The sequence below is a fragment of the Aulonocara sp. 'chitande type north' Nkhata Bay genome, linkage group LG3 (assembly GCF_057382095.1).
Source record: "Aulonocara sp. 'chitande type north' Nkhata Bay isolate Kocher_YH1m ecotype deep benthic linkage group LG3, A_spYH_male_GT1.1, whole genome shotgun sequence".
Taxonomy (NCBI): domain Eukaryota; kingdom Metazoa; phylum Chordata; class Actinopteri; order Cichliformes; family Cichlidae; genus Aulonocara; species Aulonocara sp. 'chitande type north' Nkhata Bay.
In genome coordinates this window covers 6,589,483-6,603,902 of record NC_141346.1, presented here as the reverse complement: position 1 = coordinate 6,603,902, position 14,420 = coordinate 6,589,483, and the positions used below count along the sequence as shown (strand labels likewise).

The following is a 14,420-nucleotide window of genomic DNA, read 5'->3' as shown; positions in this document are numbered from 1 at the left end:
ATGTGGGTGAATGAACGCTCGACTCCGGGAAATATGAACTACTGACTCAGGTGACTTCACTATTTATGTGCTTTTACATCTGATTACTGCTACTACTGTGTATAACCCTCAGATTTACATGGCAATAAAAGAAATAATGTGGTCACTGAACTAGCTTCTCCTGCTAGTCCCAAAAACGTGACTCAAAGTGAGAGCTGACTGGGCTTTTTCAGCTGTAGCCTAAACTGTGGAAGCATCACCCTGCCCTCGTTAGTTCAGCCCACTCGCTGCCTGTCTTTAAATAATGTCTTAAAATGTGTTTTTGCTCCTCAGATTAGAGTCAGAACGCGAGCAGTACATTCTCACCTTGTACTGGTTGTTATTTTCCTAATTTTGCTGGTTTGCTGGTTTGTACAGTATTTTTATTAAACTGTCCAACGTGTGCTTCTCCGATTTATTTTTGAAAAGATACATCTGGATTAAAAACAAACCAAATCCGCTCAGATTATTTTTAATCTTCAGTTCAGGCCGACTGCTCCTGTTACACTGTGTCATACACACAAACCTGAATTGACTCCCATCAAACACCGATCATATCTGTTTAAGCTGCAGGATTTCCTGTCTCAGTGCCACGTCTCTCTCTGCTGACTGCCTCATGTTATAAACACTGAACTGACCAACGAAACCACAGTACAGCTTTAATTATGAAACCAGTGACAGGTTTTACTGAGGAAACAGGAACCTGAAGAGTGAACTGCACCTGCTGTCAATCCCACTTTCAAAACACTAGTTTGATAAATGTGAGAAGAAGATTCTCATTGTTTCACTGACCACATTTTACAAGCCCAATGAAAACTACTTTTGGGTTTATCTCTCATTGATGTCCCTCGCTAGAACACAGGTGAATGTGTACCTGCAGTGTTTGTCCTCAGACTGGAGTAAAGTACTTCAGGTTCGCTGGCTGGAGTCTTATTGGTCCAGGCTCTACTGGTGACCTCAGCATAGGTGACATCATTTACTGGAGCTGACTGGTATCTCCCTGCAAAGATGAAGTGATCTGAAAGAATACTAGTATTTGTGTCTGTGGAGTTTTAGTCTGAATCTACTTTCTAAGTGTTCTAAAAATAGAAACGCTGATGGAGGCTGTCTTGATGTGTCCAAGATGATGACTTTGGATGAAAATTTGAGACAGACGCTATACCTGTGCGCTTCTTCCACAGAAGATGAAGTACAAACAGAACCAGAACCAATAGCACCAGGGAACCTATAGCGGCTACAATTGGGGATATGAGGGAGGAGGGGGGAGAGGGAGAAGGGGGAGGAGAAAGAAGGGTAGAAGAAGAGGAGATATGAGTGTTTGTCAGTGACGTTATGGTTGTTGTTTCTTCTTTTGTTGTTGTAAACAAGGCTGTGGTTGAAGGACCTGCAGGAGAGATGAGGAAGCTGGTTCAGTCAGTTTATCATCAGCTCAGCAGATTGGCTTTAAACAGGAAGTGATGTCAGTGATCTGACCTCTGACCCTCAGAAAGCTCTGAGGAGATGATCCAAACTCATCAGTAGCACACCAGTAGAGACCTTCATCAGACTGCTGCACGTTAATGGTGATTATGTGCTCTGATTTAGGTCCAACAAGACGTCCATTAAAGTAGAAATAAGCTGCAGCTGTGCCACCAGTTTTCTTCTTACAGCGTAGAGTGACATCACTTCCTGTCCTCACAGGAAGTGCAGGGATCTCCAGGATCACATGTTTATCTGAAGAAAAGACCCACAGAGTGATGTAGAGGTGGTATAACAGTGTGCTGTTAGTCTGATGAAATGAATGACTTCATTACCTGATACAGTGATGTTGACTTCTTCACTCTTCTCTCCAGCTTCACCTTTACACCAGTAAACTCCACTGATTGGCTCGAACTCATCAAACAAACAGGATGAACCATTGAACCTCCCGAAGCCCCGCCCACCTGCTCCACATGACTCAGTCCCACTTCCTGTGTCCCTCTTCACCGTCCATCCATCAGAGCCCAGCTGACCGTCACATGTCAGAGACACTGAGGCTGCTGTGAAGAACTGCTGAAGGTTTGGACTGACGCTCAGAGAGACTGGAGGACAGACGGACAGTTTCTATCAGTGTTTACACTCAGTGTTTGTCCTGGACCATGGTGCACTTCATCTACTCACCTGCACAAACAGTCAGTGCAGACAGCAGCAGCACACACACACCTGCAACAGGAGGTCAGAGGTCACTGAAGGTCAGAGGTCAATGAAGGTCATAGGATATTAAAGGTGAGAGGTCACTGAAAGACATTGGACATTATGACCAGAAGGCAGTAATAGGCCTGGGAGAGCATCTTCTATGTTACCATGTTCACCCTTCACCCTGCTATGATGGCACTTGTTTAGCCATTTGTCACATAGACTCTGGATGTTATATTTCAAAGCTGCACACTGGTTATCTGTGTAGGTCACAGTTAGGTAGTGATGGCCCGCTTGAAGCTGACGCTCCAGAGCGTGTGTCGAAAAAAACAACACACTGGTTCAGAAGCACTGTGTCGAGGCTTGCTTCGTTTGGCAAAAGTCACGTGACCAGTGACGTCCGAAGCTTCATTACGCACGTAACTGCTTCGGTACCTGATTCAAACGGATATAAGGAAGTGAATCATCCACGGGATTCGTGGAGTGTGTTGATGGTGACAGATAGCGACGAGGTGATCGTTCCACTGACAGATATGGAGCCAGCGAGGAAGAGAGGACGTTCTGGCATGTGGGAATATTTTGAGTTGATTTTGCTCAATTCATTTTATCTGCTGAAGTGAAAAACCTGAAATGTCCAAAATCATGTTTTCATAATGTAAATATCATTACAGCATATGACTTTAGGAACACTTCCATGTGAATTAAAGCTGATGAAGACTACAAAAATGTATTTGACACTATACGTACATTACATTGCTACAGTTTAGAAAATCATTTTGTTTATTGTTTTTAGGTGATAGTCTGCAGGACCCAGGAATACCTGCATATCTACCAGCTTGCAGTGTGGTTCCTGCACTCCACAGCCTCTTCTGTTCCATGCAAGTGGATTTTCTCCAGGGCAGGAGAAACTATTTCTAAGAAAAGAAACAGACTCAGCCAGCGCACAGTAACACTAATCCTCTTTTTAAATGTAAATAACAAAAGGGCTACCTGACATAGATCATGTTTTTACTTTGCAAGTTCTTGATTAGGGGTGGGTTTTGATTATCGCCTTTCTGATTACAATCCATGCTAAATTGAATGAAGTGATATTGATTCATTAAAATCCCGTGTCGATTTGTAAATTAACGTTATTATGCCTGAAACGCCAGCATCTCAGGTTAAACCTCACAACATGTCGTCAAACACCATGCAGCTAAAACAGTAACTGGGAGCAGGTTTACGGATTCTGCATACAAACGTGAACACACAGCGCGGACCCGACGCGTCAGAGTCAGATTTTGGTGTGTCGTCGGGTCCGCGCTGTGTTTGCCTCTTTTTTCTTCGCTGGCTTCTGCAGCTGCAGGTTTCATAACTCTCTGTTTACATCTCTAATTAAGTCTCACATGTGTCAGCTTTCTTTTAATAGATACGAAATTATGGATATATACTGTTAAATGACCAGAATTGTAATATTTCTGACTGAGGCAAAACTTTCCAGATTCCAATCAAATTGAATCGGATCCTGTATCGAATCAAAATGATTCTACAAATCAGTGACGATGCAGCCGTACTCAGCTCCCTAAGCATTTTCCCTTTCCAGTTCACAATCAATCCCACCCCTAGGTCAAAAATATGTATAGGACAATTGGCCTCATCTAATATTTTGTATGAACCTGTCCAGCTGTCCAGTGATTAAACGACAAGTAGATGGAGGCAGGACTTCACAGCAGGGGCGTACTCCATAATGTGCTGTGCATTCTCATATGTATATTATATATATTGCTCACTTATTGTATTTACCAACATCAAGGAGTTATGAGCAAAGAAAGGCCACACCATAGTGCATGTTTAAATAGGGAAAGTTTATTGATCAAAATGTATTACGCAAATACGCATTACATTTTTTTCAGCCCCCCAATCGAGAAAACAAAACCAATTACATGTTCAAAGCAACGGAACGGTGGCCCAATATCAGAGAGAACTCCACTCTTGAGTGAGCAGCGATGATTGAGCAGTCCGTTTTATTTTGCAGATTCAAGCTGCTCTTTAAAATTTTCACCACCAGATGTCACCGGAGAGGACTGTGTTGAAAAGCTTCGAGTCATGAACTGTTTTTCAATACAAGCTTCAGTGCTTCGGAAAGCTTCATTTGGCCATCACTACAGTTAGGTGTTGTGAGAAAGTTGGTGACACCCAGTTGGTGGGGAGGTCCTGGTGGTGAAGTCTTCTGTTCTCCTGTGTCAAGGGTGCAGACAACAGCTGTTGAAACACCTTCTCTTTTAACGTCTATTCAACTAAATGCTGTGCTATTTATCTTTAGTGACTGTGTACCTGCCCCCCCTCTCTCGTGCTCATAAGAATAGAAATGAATAAAAAGTTGTTGATTACTTCTACTCATGTGACAAAGTGCAGGAAGACCACGCCTGGGTGCATATTTTTGGTAATAGCCCGTCACCAGTAGTAACCATCTATTACCTATGACAAGCCACCTGGGAAGGCGAGACAAACTTTGGAGCAGACACAAGACACTTTGTCGAGAGACACTTCTGCATCGATGACGGGCTGATTTCAGTTCCCACAGAGGCTGCAGCCATCGATCGGCTTAAGCACACATGTGCAGCTGAGTCCAACCTCAAACTCCACAAAATTGCCTCAAATAGTTTCTTAGTTATGCAAGCCTACACCCGGTGTGGAGTTCTCTCCGTATGTAATAGTATCTTCAACCTCTTGTATACTCCGAGTGGAAAACAGTTAAAACATAAACATGTTTAATGAATACCTTTCATAACTTGAAATGCAAATAGAAATGATACATTTTTAAAAATGATGCAAACAACAAAGTAAAATGTTGCTATTTACCCCAAAATGCAGCCAAGGCCTCAGATTTTTTGCACAATCATTTCAAACTATTTACAGAACAATCAGGTGTGTTGCATCAAATAAGAAGGCACACAAAGTATTCATGCAACTCCCAAAGAATAGGTCCTGTCCACTATAAAACAGAGGAGAACACCACAAGGTCTGACAGCAGGAGCACCTGTGACATTCACTAGTATAACTCACAAAAACCCAATAACTGCATAACACACTAACTACAGCCTCCAAACACACTAAACGTCACTAATCTCTCACATGTGAAAACTCGCTCTCTCTCTGTCTTTCGCTCTCTCTCTCTCATTGGTGTCACTCCTAAAACTTCTCCCTCTTCCTAAACAACCAAACGCCTCATGTTGCCATATCATTTTTTGATTGGTGGACATGGTACACTTCAACATGAATAAGGAAGGGAAGTGGTGCTTTTTCTTTTTCACTCGCAAGCGGAGAGCGTTTGCTAGCGCTGTCCTTAGAAAACGCAGTTGCTGAGGCGGCTGAGGTCATTTGGAGTCCAGGGAGCGCTTTGAAGACCTTCTGTGACTCTTTGGTGGCATCTGTCATTTTTTACAGTGTTGTATGTTGGTACCTCAGGTCCCACATCTCCAGATTCACTAACAGCTTCTTCCACCCGGGCCATTCGGACATTTAACAAACACCATGTCCCCTCTGTTCTATCTCTGCTGTGATCCCAACAACCGACATGTAAAGGTCGCCCAAACTAATAAAATTGTCAGGGATTATAGTGGAGAGAGAAAACAGGCGGCTCCCACCCTCTATCTGAACATCAGTTTTGAGTGGCTATACAGTATATCTGCAGAGATACGGGCAGTACAGGTGCAGCAGTTAGGTATTAAGAAATAAAAAAGAAAAGAAAAACATAAAATGAATTCATATTCAATTTCCACATTTACTAAAAGCAAACAATGTAATGATATTAAAGTAACTCCCTGATGGATGACATGAGCAATGAATAGCTTCACTGATTTTATTAGGTTCTATTTGAGTCTCAATCTGCTGCTGTTTGAAGCTCATCACCAGAAAAACAACAAAACATACAAACTCTGAGGGAAATGACCAAAACAGTCTCCAGTCTTTTGTTAGACTCTGTGTTTATAGTGGAAAATTTGCTCTTATTAAAGGAAGTGAAGGCTACATAATAGGCAGATAAGACAAACGTGTGGTGAGTGCAACTAGCAGCTGTGGTTTACTCAATGAACGTCGATGTTCGAAGAAACGAGGTTACTACACCGGGGGACCCCATCCTTGGGGTGGACCCATTTTTGTTTTAGCGTGTTTTGGGGTTTAAAAGCCACAGAGACGCGGTGCTTAGGAAAAATGCATTTCAGCTGTGCTGATGCTCCTGACACGTATAAGACTGGGGAAACCTGCATTCAGCTGGACCTGAAAAACACTATGTCCAGATAAACACAATCAACTTTTGGAGAAAAATAAAAGATTCTTCATCAGACTAACAACTAAAAACATGACACTTACCTTAACAGTATGGGCTACATCAAATATATTCAAGACCGACAACAACACTTCTCACTGCTGCTAATTTTAACAAAACTAAACAAAAAGTAGAAAAAGGCAATTCACCAAGTCTTGAAAAGCAAAACTGAAAAATAGAAACACAGAATAAAGCATCCATCCAGATCTTTACCACCAACAACATAAAATCTATCTTAATTAAATGGCCAAATTCTCCAATAAATTAGCAATAATAAAGTAAGAAAAAATAAGACATTCAATTTATGGACGCTCAAATTAACAGAGCGACATTAAACGCACCTCATTGCCTGCCGTAGCGTTCTTCGCAGCTGCACTTCACCTCAAAGGTCGGTTAATACATCGGATTTAACTTAACCAAAGTCCAATTAAAGGAAAATAAATGTTTCTAACAAATACAATGAAGAAGATTAAAATAATTCACTGTCAGTTACTGTCGCTGTGAGTTTGACGAGGTCAGCTGCTTCATTTGGTTCTGCCTAAAGTTCTCTCAGTGATCCAGTGTTTATATGATAAGATACGTGTTTAATGCAGAGAGTTGGAATTACAAGTTGGTAAGAAGCTTTTTAACAAAGGTTTGATTTAAGATTTAAGTTCAAAGGTGAAAGAAATTTCACGTTTGATGAAGGAAGATCAAGGCTAACAAGGACATAGGTCAAAGGTCAAAATAAGGTAAGGTGAGAAAATATAATAGATATATATAATCAATCAATAAGGTGAAAATATCAGATAAAAGGGTTTTTTTGGTTATAAGGAATAAAGAGGTCAAAGGTCAAAACAAGAGTACTGTTAAGTTAAAATTAAAAGGTCAAAGGTCAGATTAAACAGGTTACACAGAAAGGATCGGCAAAACTTAAACAAGGATAAAGAAATAATACATTAAACAAGGAAATAAATTAAAAGTCTGAGTTAATGAGAAATTAAACGTTTAAATCAGGTTAAGAGTTAAATTTTAAGCTTTTCTTAGTTAAACTAAATAAAATAATCAGAATAAACGATTGGAGGAAAAAAGCAAAGATGTTGTGATCAAATAGTTTGTACGGCAGAAAGAAAAACATGTTTCAGTAGATTGTATGTTGGAAACCACAGTAGACACAGTAGACTCAAATCATTGTTACTGAGGAATTCTGCCTTAAACAGTAAAGTGTTCTTTAACAGTGTGTGTGTGTCTGCAGCTGTTCTTTGTGTTGTTGCTGCATCGTTGCCTCAGGGGGAAAGTTGTGTGTGTGTTATGCAGACTAGCAGAGACTGCAGCTGTCAGCAGCCACACACACTTTCTATTCTTCAAATCAAATCACAGTGAAACATGTTCACTGACAGCTCAGCTTCAGCATCGTCTTCATGCTGTGACTGCAGCCGTTCAACTCTGTTTGTCTTTAACCCAAATCATCACAACATGCAAATATAATCATCAAAATGATGTGACTGGAAGGATGCAGCAGTCTGTGCTCCACCTTTCTCCTCCACACCTGCAGGTGGAGAACATGGATGCATGAATCTCTACAGAGTTCTTTGAATATTATCCGTCTCATCAGTTTTCAGTGAACAAAACTCCTCACAGAGCCAAAATAAGCAGTTTGTATCCAACATAACTCAGCTGGACTCTGATGCTCCGTATAACAGCCACACATGAGTCTGGATTCACTCAAAGCATTGAACAAACTTTATTGGAAATGAAGCTTTTGGACATTTGTTCTCTGATATTTGCTCTTCAGCTCGAGTCTCCATCAGTGGGAACATTTCCTGATTCAACTTTTCTTCTGTTCAAATCAAACTCCATGAGAATCAAAGTGTGAATCAGAGTCCTGATGATCAGATTCTATAGAAACATGGAGACTGTAGAGGATTTACACTCAACATGTTCATTTGTTCCCTTCAAGAAAAATCAATCATTCATCCAATAAAATCAGTCGTTGATCAGTTTGATTGACAGGACAGATGATCAGAGGTGCAGCGTTTTTACCTCCATCATTGGTACGGGGATTGAAGTATGGGTGGAGTTTGTGAGTGAAGGAGCAGCCAGTAAAGGAGTAGATCAGAGCTGCAGCACCTACATCATAAAAGGAGACCAGACCCTCCTCATAATCCACAAACACCCCCACCTTCTCAGGACCAGGATGAAGACAGAGGGGGACTAGAGGGTCAGCAGCAGCTTTGTACTCATTTCCATTTCTCAGCCACACAGTCCAGAAACCATCCTGAGGTCTCGCTGTGATTCCTCCCTTCCTGTTGATCGACTCTGTGGCCACTCCTAAAGTCCACTCAGTCTTTCCTTTAACCTGAACCTCAAAGTAAAATCTGCCTGAAGAGAAACTCTGCTCTCCTAAAACACAAACACAGTAAGAAAATCTCTCTGGGTTGTCTGGAAGTTTCTTCTTCACATCACTATGATAAACTTGTTTTCCATCATCAGACAGGATGAGATTAGGATGAGCTGTATCAGGATCCAGAGTCACATCCACCTCATGCTGCTGCACCCTCTGCAGCTCAGCCTCAAACAGCTTCTTCTTCATGGGTTTCCAGACTGTCTCCTCCAGCTGATCCACAGCTCTCCCCACAGTCCCCTCATATGATGGTGGATGAACTTTGACCTCTGTCCAGTCCTTGCTGGGTGGAGCAGCTTTCAGGGAGGAGAAGCTTTGGAGGAGGTGGAGGTGGTCTTCAGAGCGTGAGAGCTGCTCCACCTCAGAGCTTCTCTCCATCAGCTCAGAGATTTCCTGTTCCAGATCTTTGATGAGACCTTCAGCCTGTTTCTCTGTAGCTTCCTGTTTGTCTTCGATCTCCTTCATGAGCTCCTTCAGGCGTCTCTCAACAGACTCCATCAGAGCCGTGAGGACCTGAACACCTTCTGCTTTCTGTCTGTCTGCAGCATCTTTACTCATCTTCACCGACTCTGTGATCTCCTGAATCTTCAGTCGTCTCTTCTGGATCATCTGCTGAATCTCAGCCTCTGTCTTCTCCAGCTCTGCCTTCTTTCCTTCATATTCTTCTCTCAGAGGAACAAACTCGTGGTTCTTGTGGTCTAAAACAGGGCAGAGCATGCAGACACATGTCTGGTCGGTCTTACAGAACAGCTCCAGGAGTTTATCGTGCTTCGTGCACATCCTGCCTTCCAGGTTCTCCACAGCATCAACCAGCTGATGTCTTTTCAGACCTTTCAGTGTCAGATGAGGCTCCAGGTGAGTCTGACAGTAGGAGGTCTGACACACCAGGCAGGACTTCAGGGCCTTCAGTCTGGTTCCAGTGCAGACGTCACAGGGAACTTCTCCTGGTTTGGCAGCTTGTTGCTCTGAGCTGCTGCTGCTGGCTTTCTGCTGAGCTTCACGTCTGAACTGAGCAACCATCTCAGAGAACAAAGTGTTGATCTTCAGCTGAGGTCGAGTGTAGAAAGTCTCTTTACACATGGGACACTGACAGCTCTGACTCATGTCCCAGTGCTGACTGATGCAGGTTTTGCAGAAGTTGTGTCCACATGGTGTAGAGACTGGATCAGTGAACACATCCAGACAGATGGAGCACAGAAACTGATCTTCAGATCGCAGATTGCTGGCAGCAGACATGTCTGCACTCTGAGGGAGAAAGAAGAGAAACATTTGATTCAAAATTCACTTTAAATTTCATTTTACAAAGAGAGAAACAAGCGTCAGTAGTCTGAGGAGCTTGGAGAGAAAAGCGTCTGGACTTCTTTAAGTTTCTACTCATCACAGAAGCTTCTTCACCTCATCCTCAACACGGACCAAGGAATGAATACTGCACTTTTGGAAGAACTCCCTCCCCTGCAGCCTCTTATCGTCAAAGGGACGGAGGTGGAGAGGGCAAACAGCCACAGATTCCTGGGACTGCAGGTTACATCAGACCTGAGCTGGACTCTCAACACTACAGCAACTGTGAAAAAAGCCCAGCAAAGGCTTTATTTCATTCGGCTGCTCAGGAAAGCTGGCATGAACCACCACCCTCTCACCCAGGCCTGCAGAGGACTGATAGACAGCATCCTCACCGCAGGCATCACTGTCTGGTATGGAAACACTACACAGACAGAGAGGAAGGCTCTGCAGAGTCATAAAGTCTGCAGAGAGGATTATGGGAACAACACTTGCATCCATGGACCTGCACATACAAAGCTGCACATACAATCTCAGACACAACAGAGCGGACAGCAGCATCACACACAGAACACGATTCTTCAACAGCTTCTTCCCCACAACTGTCAGACTGACGGCAAACAAAAACACACTGAACACTTAAAATAACACAGCACTACTTAACCTCACTTTGAATGTATCATCGGTTCACTGACCATCGGGCAATACACTCACAACAGACTTGTGAAACAGATCTGTGGAACAAATGTGCAACACTGTGAGTGCGATAAGAGGTAGAGAACTACACACTCTCTGTACATTTTCTTCTTTTTCTTTGTATATAGAAAATAGTACGACTACCCTACTCCGGACTTCATTTCTATCCTTCTGCTTTTTCTGTCTTTATATTGTTAAAGTGTGATTTGACTTGGAAAGCTCTGCACAAGTATTCCACTGTGCATGGACTGTTGGTCCTGTGTGCAAATGTCAAAATAAAAATCTTGAACCTTCAGTTGTCAGAGTAACTGGTGGAGACCCAGCAACACACTCAGACACAAACTGGTTCATCCGAAACACAAACTGAACAACGTCGTGTCTGCTGTACAGTGCAGCGTCCAGATGAACAGGATCAACAGGATGAACATCTTTTTAACAGTCGTTACAAAGATGTGAAGTTGTTTGGCTGACACAGACAAACAGTATCCCACATTCTTGATTTTTAGCTCACAAACACGTCTTATAAGGACTTATTGATCCTGAAATGTTGGAGGTTTTAGCTCTTTAAACAGTAAAGTTACAGGAGGATACAGATAATTATCAGGAAAATGTCCTCGGTTTGTTAAAATGATCCCGTCCGATAACACACGAGAACAATAAATGTATAATTTTCTGTTGTAACCCACAAACTGAACGGTCACACTCATCTTTCATGTTGTCACTAAAACATCACTCCTTCCACGTCTAGTTGGTCGTGATGGAGGCGGAGTGCGTTGGGTCCGCTTTCCCTGCCCAGCCGATGTTCCTGACGCAGGGAAACAGATCCTGTTGGGGATCCCTACCTTGGCACAACACCTGCCATGGTCTTTGCACACTCACCACAGTAAATGCATCATGTTGTCAGCTTTACAGTATCATAGTCAGAGAAACTGGTCAGGCCGCTCTCTTCCAAATGTCTACACTTCACCCTTTTACTGTCAGTGGGCTCAGAGTCCATCTAATGTGGCTCATTATCTGATGCCGTCTGCAGACCAGTGTTAGACACTGAGAGGTTGATGGCTCCGTGTCAGAGCACCGGCCTTAACGAAAAAGTTATCAATCGTTCTTTTCATCTTTTCTCATTACCCACAGCTACATCCACTCCTATCACGCTGCTCACCTCTGCTGCGACGATTCAAACAGCCGGAAAGTAAATAATTTGGAGACGGTGCGTTTGTGTCACAGTGAACAGTGAAAACAGAGACTTTCTAAAACAATGATGCATGTTAGTCATGTGATGCAGGCATGTGACCAATTAAACAAAGATAGTGGAGAGCATTATACAGCAGCAGTTTTGACAGTCCTATTAAAGATGAATATCAGTCTGCACATGCTCCACAGAGCTTTTCTTCAAATTCTTTATTTCTCTCTCGCTTTTGCAACTTTGTACTTTTGTGTTACTCGCAGCAACAACTCCACCTCATTGTTAGTCCATTTTAAAACTCGGTGCTTTTCCTCCACCTCTGCTGCGACGTTTCAAACAGCCAGAAAGTGAATCAGCAGCAGACAGAAATGAGACCGGTCGAATCGTCTTGCGTTTCACGCATGCGCAGGACTGGAACGTAAGCGTTTTCAGCCGTCTTAATGTGGACACACAACTCTGTGAAAACGACTGAAAACACCAGTGTGGACGCGGAGCGCTGTTTTCAAATCTATCCGGGCGAGTGTGGACGTAGCCTAAGTGGCACCATGGAGGAATGAGGTGGCGCTCTAGACCCTGATGAAGTGAACAGAGTGAAGATTTGTGTAGAAGCAGGAAGTGTGATCAGCTGCACTCACCACTGTTGCTGAGAGAAACCTGATGGACTCCAGTGAATCTTCTTTTAGAGACAAACAGGACTCGACTGCAGCTCTGCTGCTGCTCTCTCACACTTTCACTTCTGCAAAATGACGTTGAGCTTCTTGTTTTTCAGGTGTTGCTCCGCCTCTTCCTGCCTCTCCCTTTACAGGAATCAGCCGGTCTGTACTCAGTGACTGTGTGCAGCGGGTGGGAGGAGTGAGGAGTGGTGTGTGGGTTCACACAGTAATGACGGCCTCAGGTGATCAGGAGAAACTACCTGGATTTCCTTTTTCCACAGCAGACTGAGAGCTTCAGGTGGACCCTGAAGGAGGTCTCAGACACAGGTGGTAAAAGTACACACAGTCTGTACTGAAGTAGAAGTACTACTGTTAAAAATACTCCAAGTACTGTTTCAACTTCTTTACTCAAGTAAAAGTAAAAAGTACTGGCTGTGAAATGAGAGTAAAAAGAGCTGATTGAAGAACATTTCTAACACGTGTTTATACAAAGCTAACTGAACCATGTGCTGCATCAACGTGATAATAAAATAATATTATTCACTTTGTTTCTGTCTAAATTTGAATTCTAATAAATATTTTAGCTTGAAATAAGTGAAAAAAATCTGCCAATGGAACAAGTTAAAATTCTCTATTTTTTCTCTGGTTTCAAGATTCACTGTCTTAAAAAAAGTTCATATCCGGTGGCAGACGCCCTCAGACATCAGTGCGTTGTTGGTTCTTTGTGTCCGGGGATGGGCGTCCAGGTACACACCGGCTCACTCCTTGGTGGGTGCTTGTCGGGGCCTGGAGCCTGGGGCTCGCTCGGGCCATTTCGGAGGTGGGGTGCCCCCGGCCTCTCGGCCTGGGGCTCGGTCACTCAGGCGCAGCTGGCTGCCGGCGGAGCTCACGGGCGCGTCACTGCAATCCACCCTGGCTTCTGCTCCGCAGCTGCTGAGTGAGCCCTCATCTGGGACTCTCCTCAGCTCTTACTGGGACAGTGGCACGGCTGCCCCTCTGTTGGTCTTCCTTGGTCCCTTGTGTTCTGAGGGCCACTGGATGTCTGGAGTTTTGATCTCCTCCATACCTGCTTCATACCCTGGAGGACGGGGCTGTGGCCCCCCCACACCCTCTAGCAGATCATTACATGAAGGAACCTTTTAAAAACAAGCGCGTCCATGCTCACAGGTGTACACACGGGTGATCACACACACAAACTACACCCTTTTTGGCTCCTACCTCAAAGCACACTGTGTTCTGTTGATCTTATGTGCTGCACAATAATGTTTAACATTTAGTATTAACTGTTATATTCCCATTGTTATGGATTCAAATATTGGGGATGGAAAATGGTCTATTTTTCCTTTTAATTTCTTTTTAGGCAGAAATTCTGAAATTACACGAACCTGCTCTCAACTCAGGCATTTTAGACTAAACCAACTTCAGAATTCTCAAAAGAACCTCAAACCTATTTTCAGCTCTGGAGACCAGAGTCACTGAATAGGAGACTTGGATTTGCACCCTTTAAAAATGTGTAGCTAGTGTTAGTGTGTTTATTTAGGAATCACAAGCCAAAACACTTTATTTATGACTATTTTTTTTAATGCATTGGATGATTAAAAAATCGGCATGTACATGGATCTCTTCCATTCAGAAATCCGCATGGCTGCAGCCAACTTCCCAGGAGAGAGTAACCTGTCCTAGCAGTTTTATATCAGGACCAGTTAAAACTGGTGGGGTTGACCTGCTTGTTTTGCAGGCCCTAATTCT

General features: G+C 43.2%; 2 protein-coding genes across 2 annotated transcripts; both read right to left on the bottom strand.

Moving 5' to 3' along the window:
- Positions 1-869: 869 nt before the first annotated feature.
- Positions 870-7,880, bottom strand: LOC147333698 (uncharacterized). Its single transcript, XM_086285830.1, has 7 exons — positions 7,856-7,880; positions 6,559-6,597; positions 2,158-2,199; positions 1,812-2,078; positions 1,492-1,731; positions 1,181-1,402; positions 870-1,018 (listed from the first exon to the last, which is right to left on the bottom strand). Exons 1-7 carry the CDS (start codon positions 7,878-7,880, stop codon positions 870-872), a joined length of 984 nt encoding a protein of 327 aa, XP_086141956.1.
- On the bottom strand, positions 5,742-12,682 carry LOC147333697 (E3 ubiquitin-protein ligase TRIM21-like). Its single transcript, XM_086268823.1, has 2 exons — positions 12,654-12,682; positions 5,742-10,106 (listed from the first exon to the last, which is right to left on the bottom strand). The coding sequence occupies exon 2, from the start codon at positions 10,095-10,097 to the stop codon at positions 8,427-8,429; it is 1,671 nt and encodes a 556-aa protein (XP_086124949.1). The 5' UTR covers positions 10,098-10,106; positions 12,654-12,682; the 3' UTR covers positions 5,742-8,426.
- Positions 12,683-14,420: the final 1,738 nt, after the last annotated feature.